At 34.4% G+C, this 18398-nt stretch overlaps 1 protein-coding gene across 2 annotated transcripts in view; it reads left to right on the top strand.

Moving 5' to 3' along the window:
• The first annotated feature begins 429 nt into the window (after nt 1–429).
• The window catches only part of LOC149491119 (homeobox protein caupolican-like), a 97633-nt gene continuing 79664 nt past the window's right edge, over nt 430–18398 (top strand). For both annotated transcript variants that reach the window (XM_089703903.1, XM_089703977.1), the window contains exon 1: nt 430–859. In XM_089703903.1, the coding sequence (XP_089560029.1) occupies nt 767–859 (93 nt within the window). In that variant the 5' untranslated portion in view covers nt 430–766. The remainder of the gene's footprint in view (nt 860–18398) is intronic.

Genomic DNA, 18398 nt, shown 5'->3' with positions numbered 1-18398 from the left:
ATACGATGTACCTACCTACATAATATCGCGAACTAAGTTTTGGAAACTGGCTAGAAACAATACGTTCCGAGTTGTTACTTTTAAAGTCGGAAAATAGTTTCATCGGATATCTCGGAAAACTTTGAAGAAGCTTTCGCGAAAAGTTGTCTATGGAAATTCCGCACTCTAGTGCGAAATATGGCATGATCTTTTTGCTGTTTCGAGTCGGTCGGTGATGGTCATATGCTGGTAAGTGATCAGCGGAGGTACGGCCATGTTGCGGCCTCGGACGGCAAATCGCTGCCGCCCATGGGAGGCGTGAGGCGCTGAACTGCGGGAGAGGGACGGAGCGATACGCGCCAGAGCGGCAAAAAAGAGAAAGACGCGAGGCGGCGCGACGCAGAGGGCGTTTGGCTTCGCGGATAGCCACGCACTCCTGTTCCGGTCGAGTCGACGGGCGGCCGGAATCCCGCTCCTCGCAACACTGATTCCGTAGAAGCTGTTTACAACGACTTTTCCAAGTACGATATTTGAATGCGCGCTAAACGGCGGCCAGGTGAGAAGCCCGCGGCCGCAACATTTTCTCTTTCACACCCCGTGACGGTCGCGTCGCGTGCGAACTACCCCATTTTCCCGCCAATCCCAGCTCCGAAAAAAGTGAGCGAAAAGTTTTTGGCGCGAAAGCCACGAGTCGGACTGTAGTGGTAGCCGATACGATGACTTTGGTTATGAGTGAAGATTGAGCTGACTGTTGTGTTTTGGCATTGTTGTCTTGGAGTTTATCATAATGGATGACTGGGAGCGACACGTGACTCCCCTTCTGCAGGACATGGGTTGCTCCAATGAAGAGCCACAAGATGACTTCTTTAATCAACAAGATGTAAGTGATAACGCAAACCACTTTACCTGTATCTCTTTTATTTGCTCTTCATCATTTTCAGATACTAATAACATCAAAAGTTAAATCACACAAATATCAGATCATGAAAAAGTTATAAATTTTTCAGATGGCTTTTCATCACAAAGTTTTTTAAAAAACATCAACACATAGTTTATTGCAATGCTACACGTTCTATAATTAGTGAATTCATTTAATTTTTATATATTGTCATAAATTATTAATACCACAACACATACCTATCTTAAGTAAATCATTGCCTACGGAAATAATATATTTTATTCTTAGATAGATATCATTATAATAATATCATTATTAAAGATCCGATAGGTAATTATTTTATATATAAATAATACAACAGTTGAGTTTGCTCTACCTCCATAAAATAATCATAACATAGATAACAACAAGTGACCGAATACAGGGAGAGGGAGGTGAATGGGTTTCAATTTAAACTTAACCCTTAATTTGGTATAGTCCGGTGTGACGGACACTTGTTTAAAATAAATCCTGCCAAGTTTTTATTTCATGTTCATCGATTTCTAATCGATTAAATGTTTATTTATACCATAAACAAATAGTAAAAAATTAAGTAATGATTGTGACAACATTGCATATGTCAGTTGGGACGTAAAATGTCTGCGAAAATGTAGCCACCTGTTTTGCTCAAGGTATTTATACCTATTTTTCTTATTTTTTGTGGAAAAATGAATTGAATTATATATTTATTTATTAGATAATAAACATTTCAATCATTATTTACAAAAACATACACACTTTATTACATTTTTATGGTGTTTATTTGTAACCAAAATGTTTTGTCCGTCACAGCGGATGTTGCTAATTGTATAGAAAAGTACCACTTTATAACTATGTCCGCTGCGGCGGACACCGCCAAAATGTGGGTGCTTCTGGTTGTTTGGTTATGGTTCTGAGTTTGGATTTTTTTTCTTTGCCAACAGCCTAACCGCGCAAGTAAAATTATTGCTTTAGTGCCGAATGAACATGCACCTTCCGATACTAGCGAAATATCAGATTCGGAAACTGAATTGCATGATGCAAGTACTAATTCTTCCACCCCTTGTTTTCTCCTGCACCATATTCCCTTGCTAACGTAACGATAGATACATCCGACGATGAAGAATTACACTCCGTAGATTCTGATAGACCTGCTGATGACCAGAGTCTTTCGTGCGTAAATTGGCGAGTCTTTTTTTGAAAATGTTCTATCTCTATCTGCTATTCCTAGATTGCCTGCAACGCCTATAACAACAATAGCTTCTTGATTAGCACCCCGAAAAATAAGTACTAAGAAACCACCCACAGTCAAAGCCAAAAGACCAAAAAAAAAACAACTTTCAGCTGACTTACAATTATTGGAAAGTAACTCAATTCCGTCACCAAGCGACAATAGAAGAAGGTGAGGAGGATGATTACATAGACATGCCAGAAGATGATTCACCTTTGAGTTTCTTTCACCTTTTTTTCTCAAGATATTTTTACTAGTTTCGTAGAGCAGACAAACTTATATTCAGTTCAAAAAACCGGCAAGTCAATTCAACTAACAGAAGAAGAATTAAGACTTATTTTTTTAATTTTCATACAAAATAAACATGAATTGTTTTTTTTTTTTAATTTCCATATAAAATAAACTGTACTTCAGTATCAAATAGTTCTAAAATGTTCATTTCTGTATTTTTCTTTAGTAAAAAAAATAAAATTAACTGTGGTTTTTATTTTCCGTAATTTGGCAGTGTCCGCTGTGACGGACACCAGTTTTCCCAGCAGTGGGCAATGGTAGATTTTTTTTTTCATTTTTCGAGAACTTTATGACATACTCCTGAAACCACAAAATTGTCAAATTCATATATTTTGAATATTTTTATCCGTGCCAAATTAAGGGTTAAAGCAGACAATGTCGTAGCAAATGTCTAGTTATCTAGGTACCTACTCATACAGACTCGATCACTCGCTTTTGGGAATACATACCTACTAGGTATGTATTTTCCAATAAGAACTCTATATCTTTACTTTTTACCTGTTTTATGTTCTATATTTTAATCTGTGTTCTTTAATTATTTATATTAGACTTAAAGCTCAACAAAATTATTTTCTCATAATTTAGATCAGCCTGAGTTTCATTGGATTTTATGGTAGTTAAAATAATACTTTCCTATGTATCTCATTGAAAAATAATAATACCTACAGTTGAAGTTGTAAACATGTTCTGTAACTGATAATTAATTACTTAAACGGTATTTTAGTAAATAAATATAAATAAAAAAATTAAAAAGTTGTAATATATCTGCCACTTATCAGGACGAATGTTTTTAAGACGGCATTCTATAGAGACAAGACGATGTTTTATGACTTGACATCAGAAATAAAAATACCTACTATACAAAATGATAAGTAGGTATAGAAAATAACTATAGCTTAAAATAATTTAATGGATTTAAGGTCAACCATTTATATTATGTAATTATTTTTAATCTTCAATATCGTTACCTATTACTTACTTGAAACGTCATCTGATGAATATTAAAAAAAAAAAAACTGATCTTACTAAATCATGCCAAATAAATAATTGGATAATGCGTTTAACAAAATATAAGGTATGACAAACATTCGCGCACAGCACTATAATAAAATGAAAAGCTCTATTTCGATTGGCTACAATTAATTTGCAATTTTCCACTAGGAAAATATCAGTGGAAATTCATTTAAACTGAATACAACCTGGATTTTCCTATATTAAGTATGGTTCGCTATTATTAGGTATAGTATACCTACACAGAAAGGGCGGGTTGTCTTCAAAGGGTATACTATGTAGAACCTACCCTACTGCAACTATAATTAGCGGATACTAATTTAATAGGCTTGCTCTGTCTTGGCTTACGTGAATCGATTGCCACCTGTAATTGGCACCAAAAAAGCAACGCCGCGGCCGTAACTTAAAAAAAAAGCTTTTTTATTTTTTTTCATAGCTCGTTTGATTTCCTTAATAAATGTTAATACACACACAATTGACAGGTTGGCAATAATTATAAGACTAAGTAAGAATTCACGAACAAGTCTCATAATGAAAAACTGCAATAAAAGGTTCGTCTGATGCAGAAAAAAATATGTTTATTTTTTCGTATAATAAATCACTCACTTGTCCCATTCTAACAGTATCTAAAGAGCATTAGTGTGAAAGAGACAACCGGCTATTTTTTATGGGATACCTTTTTATAAGTTTTCAATGCTTATCAATGGCACGCGATCCCATTTTTATCCTATCTCATCTTAATATTTAATTACTTTGATCAACGCCTAGGCGTGGATATCGACAGTAGAGATAGAGCCTATCAGATATTATTCACTAGTTTGATTCTTATTCTTTCATATTTTTAATACGTTTAATTCTTTTTTGTAAGTAAAGTACCTAAGTGGTAGTTATAAAAGTATGAGGTTATAAATTTTATTTTTTATAAGCGTTATGACTTACTTTATTTGGTATCTATATATTATGAAATGCAGTAGGTACAAGTTGAAAGTATTTATTTAATATATGATTCGATAAAAATAGAAAACACGGTAAATACAGTAATTACACATAATATGTTTTGTAACAATTAAAAAATCATTATAACCCTTTATAAAATTTACACACCATTTACTGTATTGCTTGTAACATATAATTTGAAGAGCATGATTAACACAATGTGTATTAATAATAGAATTACATAAAAATTGGCGTTTTTTAAGCAACAAGAAACTAACAGTGATAAGTACCTACGTATTATTATTATTATGTAGGTATTTGGCAAGATTTGAAATACCCAAATATCCTTGTCAATGCCGAAATGCCATCAAGATTCACTAAATTATGTATGAATTAACTTGAAAGGATCGTTTTGTACGTCACGATAATTTATTAGCTTTGTATCTATAACGTTTTTAATAAAAGAAAATATTTCAGCGTGACCCAAAATGAATGTCATAAAATCCGTAATTAAAATTAATGCTTTGATTGTTACATGTAAAAAATTTTACAACACAAAGATGTCAAGCTCACAATAAAAACTGAAACATTGTTTTCAGATTGATGCTTTTTATATATTTCAAGGAATTCCGAGTGAAGCTTTGTTGACTGAATATTAAATAAGAAGAACATGTTATCTCTTAGCTATTTTCGCAATATCTGTTTGCTTCTTAACATTTTTCAGTCTTGCTTGCGGCAAAAATATTGCCAAGGACTGGGCAAAGTTGGAAATTTGTTGGAAATGGTCATAAATTCATCTATACCTTCTTGTTATTGGCATTAATGTAGTTGAAATCTATATTTAAATCACATTTTAATTACCTACATATGTGTTTTCATGCTACGTTTATTTGCTTTAATTCTAACACAACACGTACCTAAGTAATTACACAACTCTAAAATTTCACTAATCAAATGACAATCTTGTAACATGTCCAAATTATTTCACTTCTAATTTACAAAGTAGCGTTTCCCATGTTAAATGTTAATAGAAAGTTTACAGAAATATATTGCAATTTAAACAATAGCCGCAACTTTACAAGTGGCGACTAAAAAAGCAGTCGAAATTCTCATGAACAATCGCATTAGAATAAATTCGCAATGAATAAACTTGGAAAGTGTTTAACAAAGTGAATACACGCTAGTGTTCGTTTATCCAAGCGAAAAGTGAATGGAAAATCGCTGAATTTTTTATCGTGTATCAAAATTTCGAACATTAAAACAAAAGTAGGCGTGCATTTGTAACAATACTGATATCCGAGTAGGTATCATGCAAAACGTGTTTTACAACAATTAAAGATCTTTAAGTTCTTGTAAAGTCGATTACTAAGTGCATAATTTGTCCCTTGTAGGAAAAACGTTGAACGCAGCCACGCGTGGATATGCGTCTTCCCCGTATAATAACTGCTATGCGCAATGACGATTGACTTTTTCTTACCGTGAAAGTATTATTACACCTTTATTACCCACTCGACTATCTATTAACTGTCGCAATGTTGTTATACATTAATCGCACAATTGTGCATTTGCCACAAGTTGACAAAGGACCCCTTTTTCGCGCCACTATAATTGCACGCCTCATAAGCGAAGCGTTGAGGTGGGTACTACTGTCACTTCGCGCAAAACATCTGATTTTTCAAACTTAAAATGTCTTTATGTATCATACATTGCACTTGTAAGATAATACATACACACACATATTAAGAAAAAACACTATTTTTAACGTTCATGATATTTTTGATGTCATTTTTGTTATTTAAACTAGTTAAAAAACAGTTTAAAAAAGTTCTGTCTTGGACGTCCGTGTGTCTGTATGTGCGGATCCTTTTTCTTGTTAACACGATAGCGACCGAAATACTTTACTAATCGAGTCTTTTTTTTTCTCTTACGCTTGAGTATGCTCAGGAATAGAACCCTTTCATTTTTCAGGGTCTGATTCGATGTGGTTTAATTGTTATTAAATAAACAAAAATAATAATTAATAAATATTTATTAAAAAAAATTATGAGGCGTGCACTTTTGGATTTTCCAAATTATTTTGTCTTTATTTTTATGGTGTTTACATGGTGCTTTAAAATTACTATGGGTTTACACGTGTAAAAATAAATACAGTTTTATGTAATATACAAATGACCTGACACCGTACAAGTGCCAATTTTAATACTTGGATTATAAGGAAGTTATTTGTAGTCGTGCCGCTCCATCGTAATAAATTAACGTGCTTTTATAACAAAAACAACATTTATCATAAAACTAGTCATACGCGAGAAAGTTCATTACATATTATTTACATTTTGCTTTTTGTCGCTGTGAGTGAGTAAAAAATGACGGTGTAATTAAGCCAACATGTATGTATCCTTAATTACATGATATATTTTTTACTTAACACACCTATTTATGTTTGCAACTGTGTATGGCTGGCTAATGATGCATAGCTGCGGCCAACTCTGTGATTACTAAATTAGGTATTAAAAATTAGAAACATTCTGAGTAATTATTTTAACATATTTTGTGTTTTTAGTGGGGGTAGGTAATGTAATTAGATAATTTACTACATTAACTTTAAGTAAATGTTCTATTCGGAGTTGCTTTTTAGAAAATGAAAATTATGATTTTCAATTATTGAAGCACTATAATGAGCTTATTAAATACATGCATTTTTTTTCGCTTATGCAAACCCTAAATATTTATATGTAATAAAAATTGCACCTGTTTAGAATGAATTACAATTGATTCACTTTTATTCTAAATACAAAGGTAGGTAATTAAAAGCACAAAAATATTCAACTTACCTAGGGGCTAGTATATTTTGATAGTTCAATTCCCTTAGTTACAATAGAAAGAGTAAATACAACATGTACTAATGTTCCTACAACCAACATTAACTGTTACCAAAAATTGATAGCATCAAAAAAGCCTTGCTTAGTAATTTGGAGTAAACTATAATTTATTTGTAATAAGTGGTTTTAGTTCTGTGCTAGTTATACAAAACAATGATTTGTACTAAAAAGCTGATGAAAACGTAAACCTATAGGAAAATATAACGAGCAAGCAATTTATAGCTATAACGATAGCTAAGAAATGTTACATTGTTTCCTTTTAGTATTTAATATTATGTACATTGTAGGTGTGTAAATACTTATTTTTTTTACATATCAATCGGTATTTAGTATTTGTATCCAACCAAGTTCACGAGAAAACCAATCTTCTATGGAGATAGGAAATATATTTATGTAATACTTCCACTAAACAAGCATTTTTTAAATCTTTTTTTGACGTGACGACGTCTTATAATTCGATAGAGCTGGCTGCACGCACGAAAACGCCTCGCTCTGAGGCGTTCCATAGGCTTGAAGTGCAAGCGAGAGCGCGGAACGAGCGACAAACGTCAGTAAACCGACTTTACAGACAAACAATTTTTTTTTCTTTTCTTCGTATTTGATTGTCTATCCTGTGACTTACGTTATTGTCCCTCATTGTCGATAATATCAATGGCAATTTTCTTAAGCTAGCTTCAAATAACTTAACTACTTAGGTACATAATAATATTATGATTTGCTTTTAATATGCACTAACAGTGTGTAACAGTAGTCGAGTAATCGATACTTACCACAGCTTCTGTAATTGCTCATTTCATATAGTATGGAGAATGTACATACCTACAGAATATTAACACAAAATATTAATTTAATCTTACATGTGAAGTCCCAAATGATTCAGTTATACAGATAGAGCTATTTATTTTCGTTATACATTCAGTTATAGCTACAATACTTGTAGAGCAAAAGCTCTATCAATATTTGATATTGATAGAGCTTATATCTTGATATATTCTAGTAAAATATTGTAAATTTATATAGTTAAGTTTTGGTTTATTTATTCGGTCCGCCCTGGCTTCGCTCGTGGTACATATTTCGCAATAAAAGGTAGCCTATGTTATTTCTCAGGGTCTAAAGATTGTCTGTGCCAAATTTCATCAAAATCAGTTGAGAGGTTTAAGCGGGAAAGCGTAACAGACAGACAGACAGAGTTACTTTCGCATTTATAATATTTTAGTAGGGATGCATTACTGTAATATAAAATAATGCATACCTATATAAAAATTATGTAGCACATTTAATTGTGTTTTACATACCTAACTACTTACCTAATTACCTTTATTGATATTTTATTCCAAATATTTTTCAAGATAATAAAACTAACTTTTTCACCAGGTATTTCCATGAATGTCAATAATATATATAGGTACGTCTCACATAAACTGAACTTTGATATTTATGAATTCTATAAAATAATCTTTTAAACAGATTGAACATATTATTCTTAAAAGAAATCGGCGTTAAGTAAATAATTAATACCTGCGTGTGGACAGATCAGTTTTTATTTGACGATTTATATAAGGTTCTTGATTTCAACAAACCAACAGCTTTTTAAATAGCAAGATAAAAACATAGTTATATGCTTATCGCGAATGAGAATTCTCTTCGAAGAGAAAGAAAAAGTATAACAAATACAAGCCATTCGGATCGTTGCTACTGTTTTTTAGTATTTGTTCATAAACAACTTGTCAAAGTCACCTCTGTTGTGGAATTACGAGAATAAAACACGCATGAACCTATTGGCGGGGCTGTAAACCTTCGGTTCAACTTTTGCTTTTGTACAATCATTCTACTAAGTTCAACCTACTTAAAAATAATTAATAATATAATAAAAAGTTATTTGCTCAAAAGTGATAGCAAGCTTCTCAAAATTTAATTTCCTATAAGTACAATTCATAAAGCCCCATCAAATAAGCTCGTACTTCCACGTAATCGCACAAATACATACTTATGATCGGGCCGGTCGCAATAAACATACGTTTTGTATGTTGCGTTGTAAAGGTTTATTATCCCTGCTATAAATCATAAAACGACAGAGGTTTTTCAAATCGTAGTCAGCGAGCCTTAAACTTTGCGTGTCCGGGCTGCTATCGGACTTGCGAGGTCCAGAAAAAGTCTAACTGTCGCTCGAGAACTTATCGAAAAAGCCAATAAAAACAATAAAACAATCGACACCAAGTTCAATACATTTTTATGAGAGTAACTCGCTAATATTCAATGTTAATTTTATTTGTTTCTACGCAACACTTATTTATTTGTTTATTGTATCACAATTATAATACGGCTGATTAGCAATTACGTTATGTGGCGTTAAATTTTAATTAAATTTAATTGTCACTTTATTAGCATTTATAAATTCGCTGCTATCTAAATTTAAGGCACACGAACACGCGATATCTACTGAAATTATTTGAAAATACCGTATATACCCTATCTATAACTAAAACTTATGTGGCAATAAATAGACGAGTAAGTACGTCTAATTATCGAACATTGCAGTAACATATAAAATAAGTATTTATAATTTCAATAAAAATAAAATTGCAGAGCCTTTTTATGACACACATTCCTAACACTTCGAACATACCTAATTTATTACAAGAAATACAAGCACATAGGTAATTGTTATTCCATGAACCAGCCATTCACAAACGTAGTTCTGTACCAAAAAAAGTTTATCAATATGTAACATGGTTTGATTGTAAAATTGTTGGTAATTTGAGCTTTATTGTAAAGGCATAAGGTTCATAGAAGTGGCGCTCTGTGACGAGTGACAGTCGTATGTGATCCCGGTGGCGAAGGTGTGTGACCGGCGCATTTATATGACCACTTAGTGTTAACAATCGCCAATACTTTAACACGTTTCTTTGGAAAATTTGCTAATCACATCTCGTCGGGTCGTTTTTGCGATATGAAATTAACAGTTCTGTTGTGTTCAGAGGAAACCTTTATGGTTACAGGAGTGCATTTATATCTATCAATTGTGAATTAATGATAAAGGGGATGCTGGTAATTTCTTTTTTTATAAGATTCGCAATGTTTAGTGAGTCTTCCATAGAGTTTAAATTGTCTATAACAACAGTAATTGGTTATCTTAAGTTGTAGACAAAGGATAGTTAAGTTTATGTATCGGCGTGCAGTGGTCGATAAGTCAGGGGTTCGAGACAAAATAAGTAGGGGACATAAATCGATTTTTCAATTTATCTGCGCATCTGCACATCATCACTGATGATTTTGATGATAATAAAGTATCGAAATGGTCATAATAACACGAAAAAATAACAGATGCCACTATAGCAAAGCATCTATATACTTTTCGCGTTAAAAACTTGTTCTAAATAAATAAATCGTATTACGTAGGCAGCCTTCTGTACCGACCACAATTTCATTGCCTCATTGTTGTAAAATACACAGCATTTATCACTTACATACACTCACCTATAATATATACCCCTCTTCCAATGCATATAAAAATGTTTACGTAACGAAGCCTTTTTTTGTAAAACACCTTATTATTTCATGTCATCTTTAAAAACGCGTTTTTTTCCTAATTGCACAAAACAATTAAATACTTCATAAAATATAATATCCTCATTTGTATTTGTATCATCTATTTACCAACCAAGTAATTGTTTGTGAGTTCAATTCTATTACAACCATTAAAAAATCTACTTTAATATTCATAGCTTTAAGGCTGTATTTTCAAAACGTTTGATCCAACTTCGTTTTATAAATAAGTGCAAACGCATACATAATACTCGATATAATAAATTACGATCTTGTTTTCGTGGGAACCTTTTCCGAACGCTTTTCATTATAGAGATATAGCTAAAATAAAATCTGCCCGTGCAAACTTAATAGCGTAGATACATTGATATCGTGATAAGTCAGCAAATGGCATTTCACTGTCGATTATATTTATAGAATTCAACATCTAAGCTTGATCTCATTTTCTATTTAGACCGCTGACATTCAATTATGCAATAACCGAAATATTCTGGAACAATCTAGAACATCTCAAGGTTCAACCGCCGAATAATATACCTTAGAGCAACCAACATACATTGAAATTTGCAACGAACATTCTGAACGGTGCTTTCGTTTCACATTAGTTGTCAGCGTCGTATATAATATATAGCTGAAGTGGTTAAGTGGCAAGTTAAGTTTTCCATTATGTCTAACTCATTAGTGAACTGAATATTTAGCGGTCACTGGCGTGAGAAAGTTTAGTGCTATACATTCAGGTGGCACGAGGAAATGTTCCTTGGACACGTGTGTCCGCCAACCGATCGACTACCCGCATTATTTTTACTCGAGAACCGGTAATTTTAATGTTATTCTACACCCAAGTGCAGCTGTGCCACACTCCGCTGAATATCTTTGCAGAGGCGAATTAATTTCTTGCTCATCAAAACGCACATTGAATTTTAAATCCAATATAGACAACTGACAGTAATCCACTTTTAAACACTGTTTTTTAAATTCCGTTTTTCCATTTATAACGCTCATAGTGATGATTTTTTCAAAATTTATTATTATTGCCAAGAAAATGTACTTTAAATCTGTATTAGAATCACCACGTAGATATAATTACAACGAACATAAATAAAATATGACTAATATAAAAATTACATAAAGTTCAAAAGCGAAGTGAAAGCAATGAAAACGTGAAGCATTCACTTGTGGAGTCAATAGTCATCCTTAATATACATAATGCAAATATTACAATGCCGAATATCTTACTGTTTTAGATATCAATTTAAAATAAACCTCACATCAAACGGGTGCAGATAAAATAATACATAACGCAACAACAACTACAAAAAATTCCAAAGAAAATGCAGTTTCATAAAACAACCGATATCTACGGAAGAATTACTGATCCATAATTACAAACAAACTATTTGACAGACTTCTTTTATATAGCATGACATAAGATATTGCCGATTGCCGTGGAGGAAGCATTGCGTGCGATGCGCATACCTAAATGCTATGCCTATAAAAACAAACGGGGACCTTATATCTATGGAATCATTCAATAAATATTAAATAACATTGATGACTTTTACATGTACGATTAATACAATTTGCTTGTCCATTGCGAGACTATTTTATGATGATCTAGTGAACGAGTTTGTCGAAATTAACGATTTGATATGGTCAATAATTGGTTATTGTGTTTATAATTTAAGAGATAGTCAACGCTTTATGAGAAAAAGAGATATTTCTTGAAAGATTTCACAAGATAAACTCGTAGAGATCAGAAAACGTATTATCTCAAGTACAATTAATAAAGTTACTATAGGTATCCTCCATTTTTGTATTAGGAATCGAGTTAGAAGCTACGGAATAGTTGTGAAGAGCCAATTAGTTGCAAAGCAAAGCTACAAAGTTCCTCACATTTTTGCACCCATCGCAATTCAGCGGTTAATTAAAATGCAAACAAAATTACAAACTGCATCCGATCGATAGCGATCATATTAATTCGCATAATACTTGTAATAATTATCATACAAAGCTCGAGCACTTAGTAGATCCCGCGATAAACTTTCATTATTATCGAATTCTCATCACAGCGAGGCGAGTAACAATGTATTACAGGAGATCGTCAACATAGACAAACGATTACAAATTGAGAGTACAAAAAATATTGTTGCGTGTAAATTATACGGGAGACAACTCGTTGGCGGAATTAGCATTCAGCAGTCCAGGATCGGCTTCGACGTTAAACTCGTATTGTTATCTCTTTATCGAGACCTAACCTTTCCGTGAGTGTTATTTAATATAATAACATAAATGATAATTAGCCTGGTGTATGGTAATTACAATATTAAAGGTATAAATAATTCAAAGGCCTATCGGTGGAAGCACGCGACGTACTTCCGGAGTGTTCTTATTAATGCGTGTCTGGGAGCGAACCTTTTGACGAACTACGAAAATTATACAATTATCGAATATCTATAGCTTCATTTGGGCCGTCGATTCACGCGCCAGCGACGCTCCCACTAATTTGATTCACATAAATATTGACTATCGACTTTTTGTCTGCAGTTTTACAGTTTTAAAATACAATGGTATCCATATTTACGATTCTTGATGTGATATTAATAGATCTGGAAGGTTTTTGCAGCTGAACTTAACAACTTTGGAGAGAGTTGAATAAATAAATTAACACTTACTTAATGCTATACCTACTACAAGACTTTGCTCGCAACGTGGTTCGCGAAGAATCGGGATAATAACTGTTTTTTATAGAGTAACAATGGTACTTAATTTTATCTATACCTACATATAATAAATCTGTAGAAGGGTCAATTCTGTACATTGAAATTAATATTGAAAAAATAAATAGCAGGGGATGTTACTGGATCGATACCAAACCCAAATATGTGATTAAAAAATTTTTTGTCTGTCTGTCTGTCTGTCTGTCTGTCTGTCTGTATGTGAAGACATCACGTGAAAACTAACGGTTCGATTTCGATGAAACTTGGTATAATTATACCTTATTATCCTGGGCGTAAAATAGGATACTTTTTATCTTGGAAAAATACATAGAAAAAAAATTAATCAAAATTTTTCAGTTTTATCCATAGACGTTGTTCTGTAGAACCGCGAACACACGTTGCGTATTATTATAGGCCTAGCCGTATTTGGGTCCAATAGATATTTATAAGATGTCATTGTCAGAGTTAATCAAAATGGAGACCATCCACGCGAAGACCGACATCCACGCGGACGGAGTCGCGGGCGGAAGCTAGTATCAAATATTATTACTTACCTTTACTCAAATCCAAAATAGTCTTAGGCTATTAGTATGAAAGCCTTGCATACATACATACACACGTTCAGAGTTTCAACATTATAATACCTACAGAGGTCTTTGAAATGTAAACAAAAAGCGCCTATGCCTTTGTATTTTTAAGATTAATACTAGGATTTATACAAATTCATCTCAACACGATTGTGGAATTGTGGGTAAGTTTCACCCACGCTTCATTGAAGATAATATATTTCTTAGGATCACGAAGTTTAATGACCCGTGTACTTCCTTCCACCGCACCATATAAGTCTTTCCATTGCGAACTTTGATTGTCCTGAAATCCATTGCTAATTTCGACACTCGGAGATTACCAGATAAATTATCGTCAGACTTGAATTTTGTAAGGATACTTAATAGGACCCTTTAAAATAAAAATGCATGTATTCACACAGTTTTATTACGTATAATAGACCGGGGTATGTATTCTCGAGTCACGACAAATACGGGTCTTAAGGACATACCTTAATCACTGGGCCCTTGTAGTATCGAGGGCTTTATTTATTGTTTACTCGACCAACATTATTACCTGACTTCGCGTTAAGGTGTTATATGCATCTGTTCGCTTGGTGGCTTTTCAGATATTTCGGTTTTAGAAAACGTTATATTTCGTTCGAATTCAGTTCTATAAAGGGTTAATGAAGTGAAGTTCTTTTCAGCAGTGGTTAGATTTCTAAAATTAGCAACGTCTGCAAAGTAGGGTAGACAGGCTTTTTAGTAGATTAAAGTGGCAATTGTTTAACGAAGAGAATCGTCCGCTATCAAAGCTACATTTACACGTAAAGTGGATCTTAATTATGGCTATTCATTTGTAAAATTTCTGATGAAAAGCGTACAAAAATTATTCAATAATTGTGGGAAATTTACAAATACTCTGTGGTCAGGAATTCTCGGTTTGCGCGTAACAGTTTTATTACGTGACACTTGAAGATAAACAACAAACATAAATAATACCTATTTATTTTCCGCTGCACTGAGTACTGAATGAATAATAATTATTGGGGTTGTACAACTGGTAGTTACATAAAAAATAATATGTTGATATTTGTTCTGGAGTAAAAAAAATATTTAGTAGGTACTCGTTTACTGAAAGGGAGTCTAAGGACCAGAAACCAAGAAAATTAGGAGTCTCAATTTGTTGAGATAATGCTGCAGTTTGGTATATTCTTCATATTAATTGAGGAGTATTAGGTTATAAACCTGAAGATCAAACTGATTCAAGCGCTTCGACCACAGTTACCTACTATTGCAACTTCAATGAGTCAGCAGACTGTGTTGACGACGAAAGAAGAAGACAATAAACTTGTGCGTATATAGTTTAATATTTAAAATTACAAAGTGCGTTTGGTAGAATTAATTAATTTTAGTGAGGGAGTGTCCTGCTCAGCGGTTGCGTGGCGAGTCGATGTCGTAGAGGACAGTGGGGTCAATCCGCGGCCAATCGCACGGCGCCGCGACGTGACGATGCGATGACGCAGTCGCAACGCTCCGTTCTGCACGATTTTGTTGCGGCAACATGCTCCCGGCCTTGGAACGTGCTGGTTCCAACGAACTGTCGACCACGAAGCGAAGAATCAGCTATCTGGTGAAGGAAGCGGACAAATTTTAGTGAACGCCCGACGCACGATGCCGTCTGCAGTACGAATGTCGGCCACTCGTGCTACTCCATCCTTCCCCGGATATGTCGCGTGGATGCGCCCCAAGCTCCACTTCAACGGCGGCAATCGGTCGTCCTTAATGAGAACGAGCGTGTTCTCCTTGAGCTCCCCCTTGTGCTGGTGCCATCTGGTTCGCGTTTGCATCTCGGAGACATACTCTTTGGACCAACGATTCCAAAAGTGCTGGCGTATTTGTTCCACCCTCTGGAACCTCGGGAGACGAAGCTCAGGCACGTCGTATAGCAGCTCAGCCGTTACAGGTGCAGTCAGCGGACGACCAACCAGGAAATGTGCAGGGCTAAGTGGAAGGAAATCATTGGGATCTGTGGAAAGATGGGTCAAAGGACGGGAGTTCAGGACAGCTTCAACCTGGGTCAATACTGTGCTAAACTCCTCGAACGTTAGATGTGCGTTACCTACTACACGTTTGAGATGGTGCTTGCAGCTTTTTACTCCAGCTTCCCACAATCCCCCGAAATGACTAGCGTAAAAAGGTATCATTTTAAAATTAATATTTTGCGAAGTTGCATATGCTTTAATTTCATCAGAACAGGTAGCTAAAAATTTTTTGAACTCATTCATGAGACCGACAAAATTCTTCCCATTGTCAGAAAAGATAGTCACGGGTTTACCTCGCCGCGATATAAAACGTTTCAAAGCTAAGAGATATGATTCCGACGATAGATCGCTAACAAGTTCCAAGTGAACCGCGCGTGTAACAAAACATATAAATAAGCATATGTACGATTTTTGTAACTTAGCACCTCTGCCTTTACGATTCAGCGTGAACACTGGGCCAGCGTAGTCGACACCACAACGTATAAACGGATAACCTGGGTCCAGACGCTCCTGCGGTAGATTCCCCATAATAGGCGCGACCGTAGTCGGTTGTAGTCGTGCGCAGCGCATGCACGAATGTACCACCTTCCTAGCGAGGTTTCTGCCGCCGACCAGCCACCACATCTCTCTGATCGTAAACAGTAGAAGCTGTGGCCCGGCGTGGAGTAAACGTTCATGCTCGAACCGAAAAAGCAAAACTGAAAAATGATGATTAGCTGCGATTAAAATAGGAAATTTTTTATTAAAACTAAAATTTGGCGAATTTTGAATACGCCCACCTACACGAATTAAATTATTATTTGCGTCAAAGAATACATTTAATTTAGAAATTTGATTGTAGCCTGATATATTCGTTATATTTTTATTATTTTTAAGCGCATCGTAAATATCGGGGAACGATTCCTGTTGACTCAACTTTGCTAACGTTAATTCAGCACGATTTAATTCCTCGACTGATAATAAACCTGACCACTTATTAGTTTTATTTCGCGCGTTATTAATAAAACGTAATACATAAGCAGCTGCGCGTTTAAGTCTATTATATTGTGAAAATCGAGAAAAAATAATTAAATTATCGTTTAAATTATTACTTATGTGACAACAAATATTCGTAGATTTAATTTCCGGCAAATCTGAATTAATTAATTTGGAATGTTTTAATTCGGGCAATTCAAAATGTACATTATGTAAAAATAACGGACCCTCCCACCATAAAGATGAGGAGCTAAGCGCTTCTAGACTTTGCCCGCGTGAGACTAAATCGGCTGGATTATCCTTGCCTGCGACGTGACGCCATGGATGTTCCTTGGTCAGCTCGTGAATCTCTGCCGTCCTATTTTGAACATAAGGTTTTAATAAATTAATAGGCATACCTAACCAACCTAAAACGATAGTTGAATCTGTCCAAAATACAATTTTATTAAAGTTTGAACGTAGTGATCCAATAAGCTTATAATATAATCGTGCACCTAACAGCGCACCACACAACTCTAATCTAGGTATAGTTGTAGGTTTAGTCGGCGCGATCTTACCCTTCGAACATATCAAGCGCACTGTGACATCAGCTGTTGCATTGATCGTACGAGCGTATGCGCAAGCTCCGTACGCGACCTGTGAAGCATCGGTAAATATATGTAGTTCGGTTCGCACTGGATCAATGCACATAACGTGACGCGGTATTCGTAAACTACTAAGAAAAGATAATCCATTTATAAACTTATCCCATATTTGCGAAATTTCGTTAGGAACCGATTCATCCCACGTCAATTTTAACAACCAACATCTTTGTAATAAATGCTTTGCGATAGTAATAAACGGACTCAATAATCCTAGCGGATCGTATATTTGTGAAGCACACGATAAAATAATACGTTTTGTCACTACTTCACTCTTTTGTATAATTTGCGTGAAATAATAAATATAATCATCGAGACTATTCCATCCGATACCTAAAGTTTTATTGTTACAAGTTTTATTCAGTAAACATAGATCGTGTGTTTGCGATTCATTAACGCTAGGCGTAATTAAATTTAAATTATGACTAAAAATCCATTTTCGTAATTTAATACATGCTGAATCTAAAAGACTACTAGTTTCTTTACAAATATTTTCTAATTCGGATATAGAATTCGATGAAACTATGAGATCGTCAACGTAAAAACAATTATTAATAGTATCGGCTACATACGGAATATTCGAGTGTTTGGCTAATTCCTTTAAACATCTACAACTTAGATACGGTGCGGATGCCGTTCCGTACGTCACGGTGTTGAGTCGGTACACCCTCAGCGGCTCTGAGGGA

This window comes from Colias philodice, chromosome 1 (assembly GCF_061535455.1).
Source record: "Colias philodice isolate Cphi_HAF_F1 chromosome 1, ilColPhil1 Martin Lab GWU primary, whole genome shotgun sequence".
NCBI lineage: Eukaryota > Metazoa > Arthropoda > Insecta > Lepidoptera > Pieridae > Colias > Colias philodice.
Note: the sequence above shows the minus strand (reverse complement) of the source record. Positions and strands in the feature narration are given on the sequence as shown.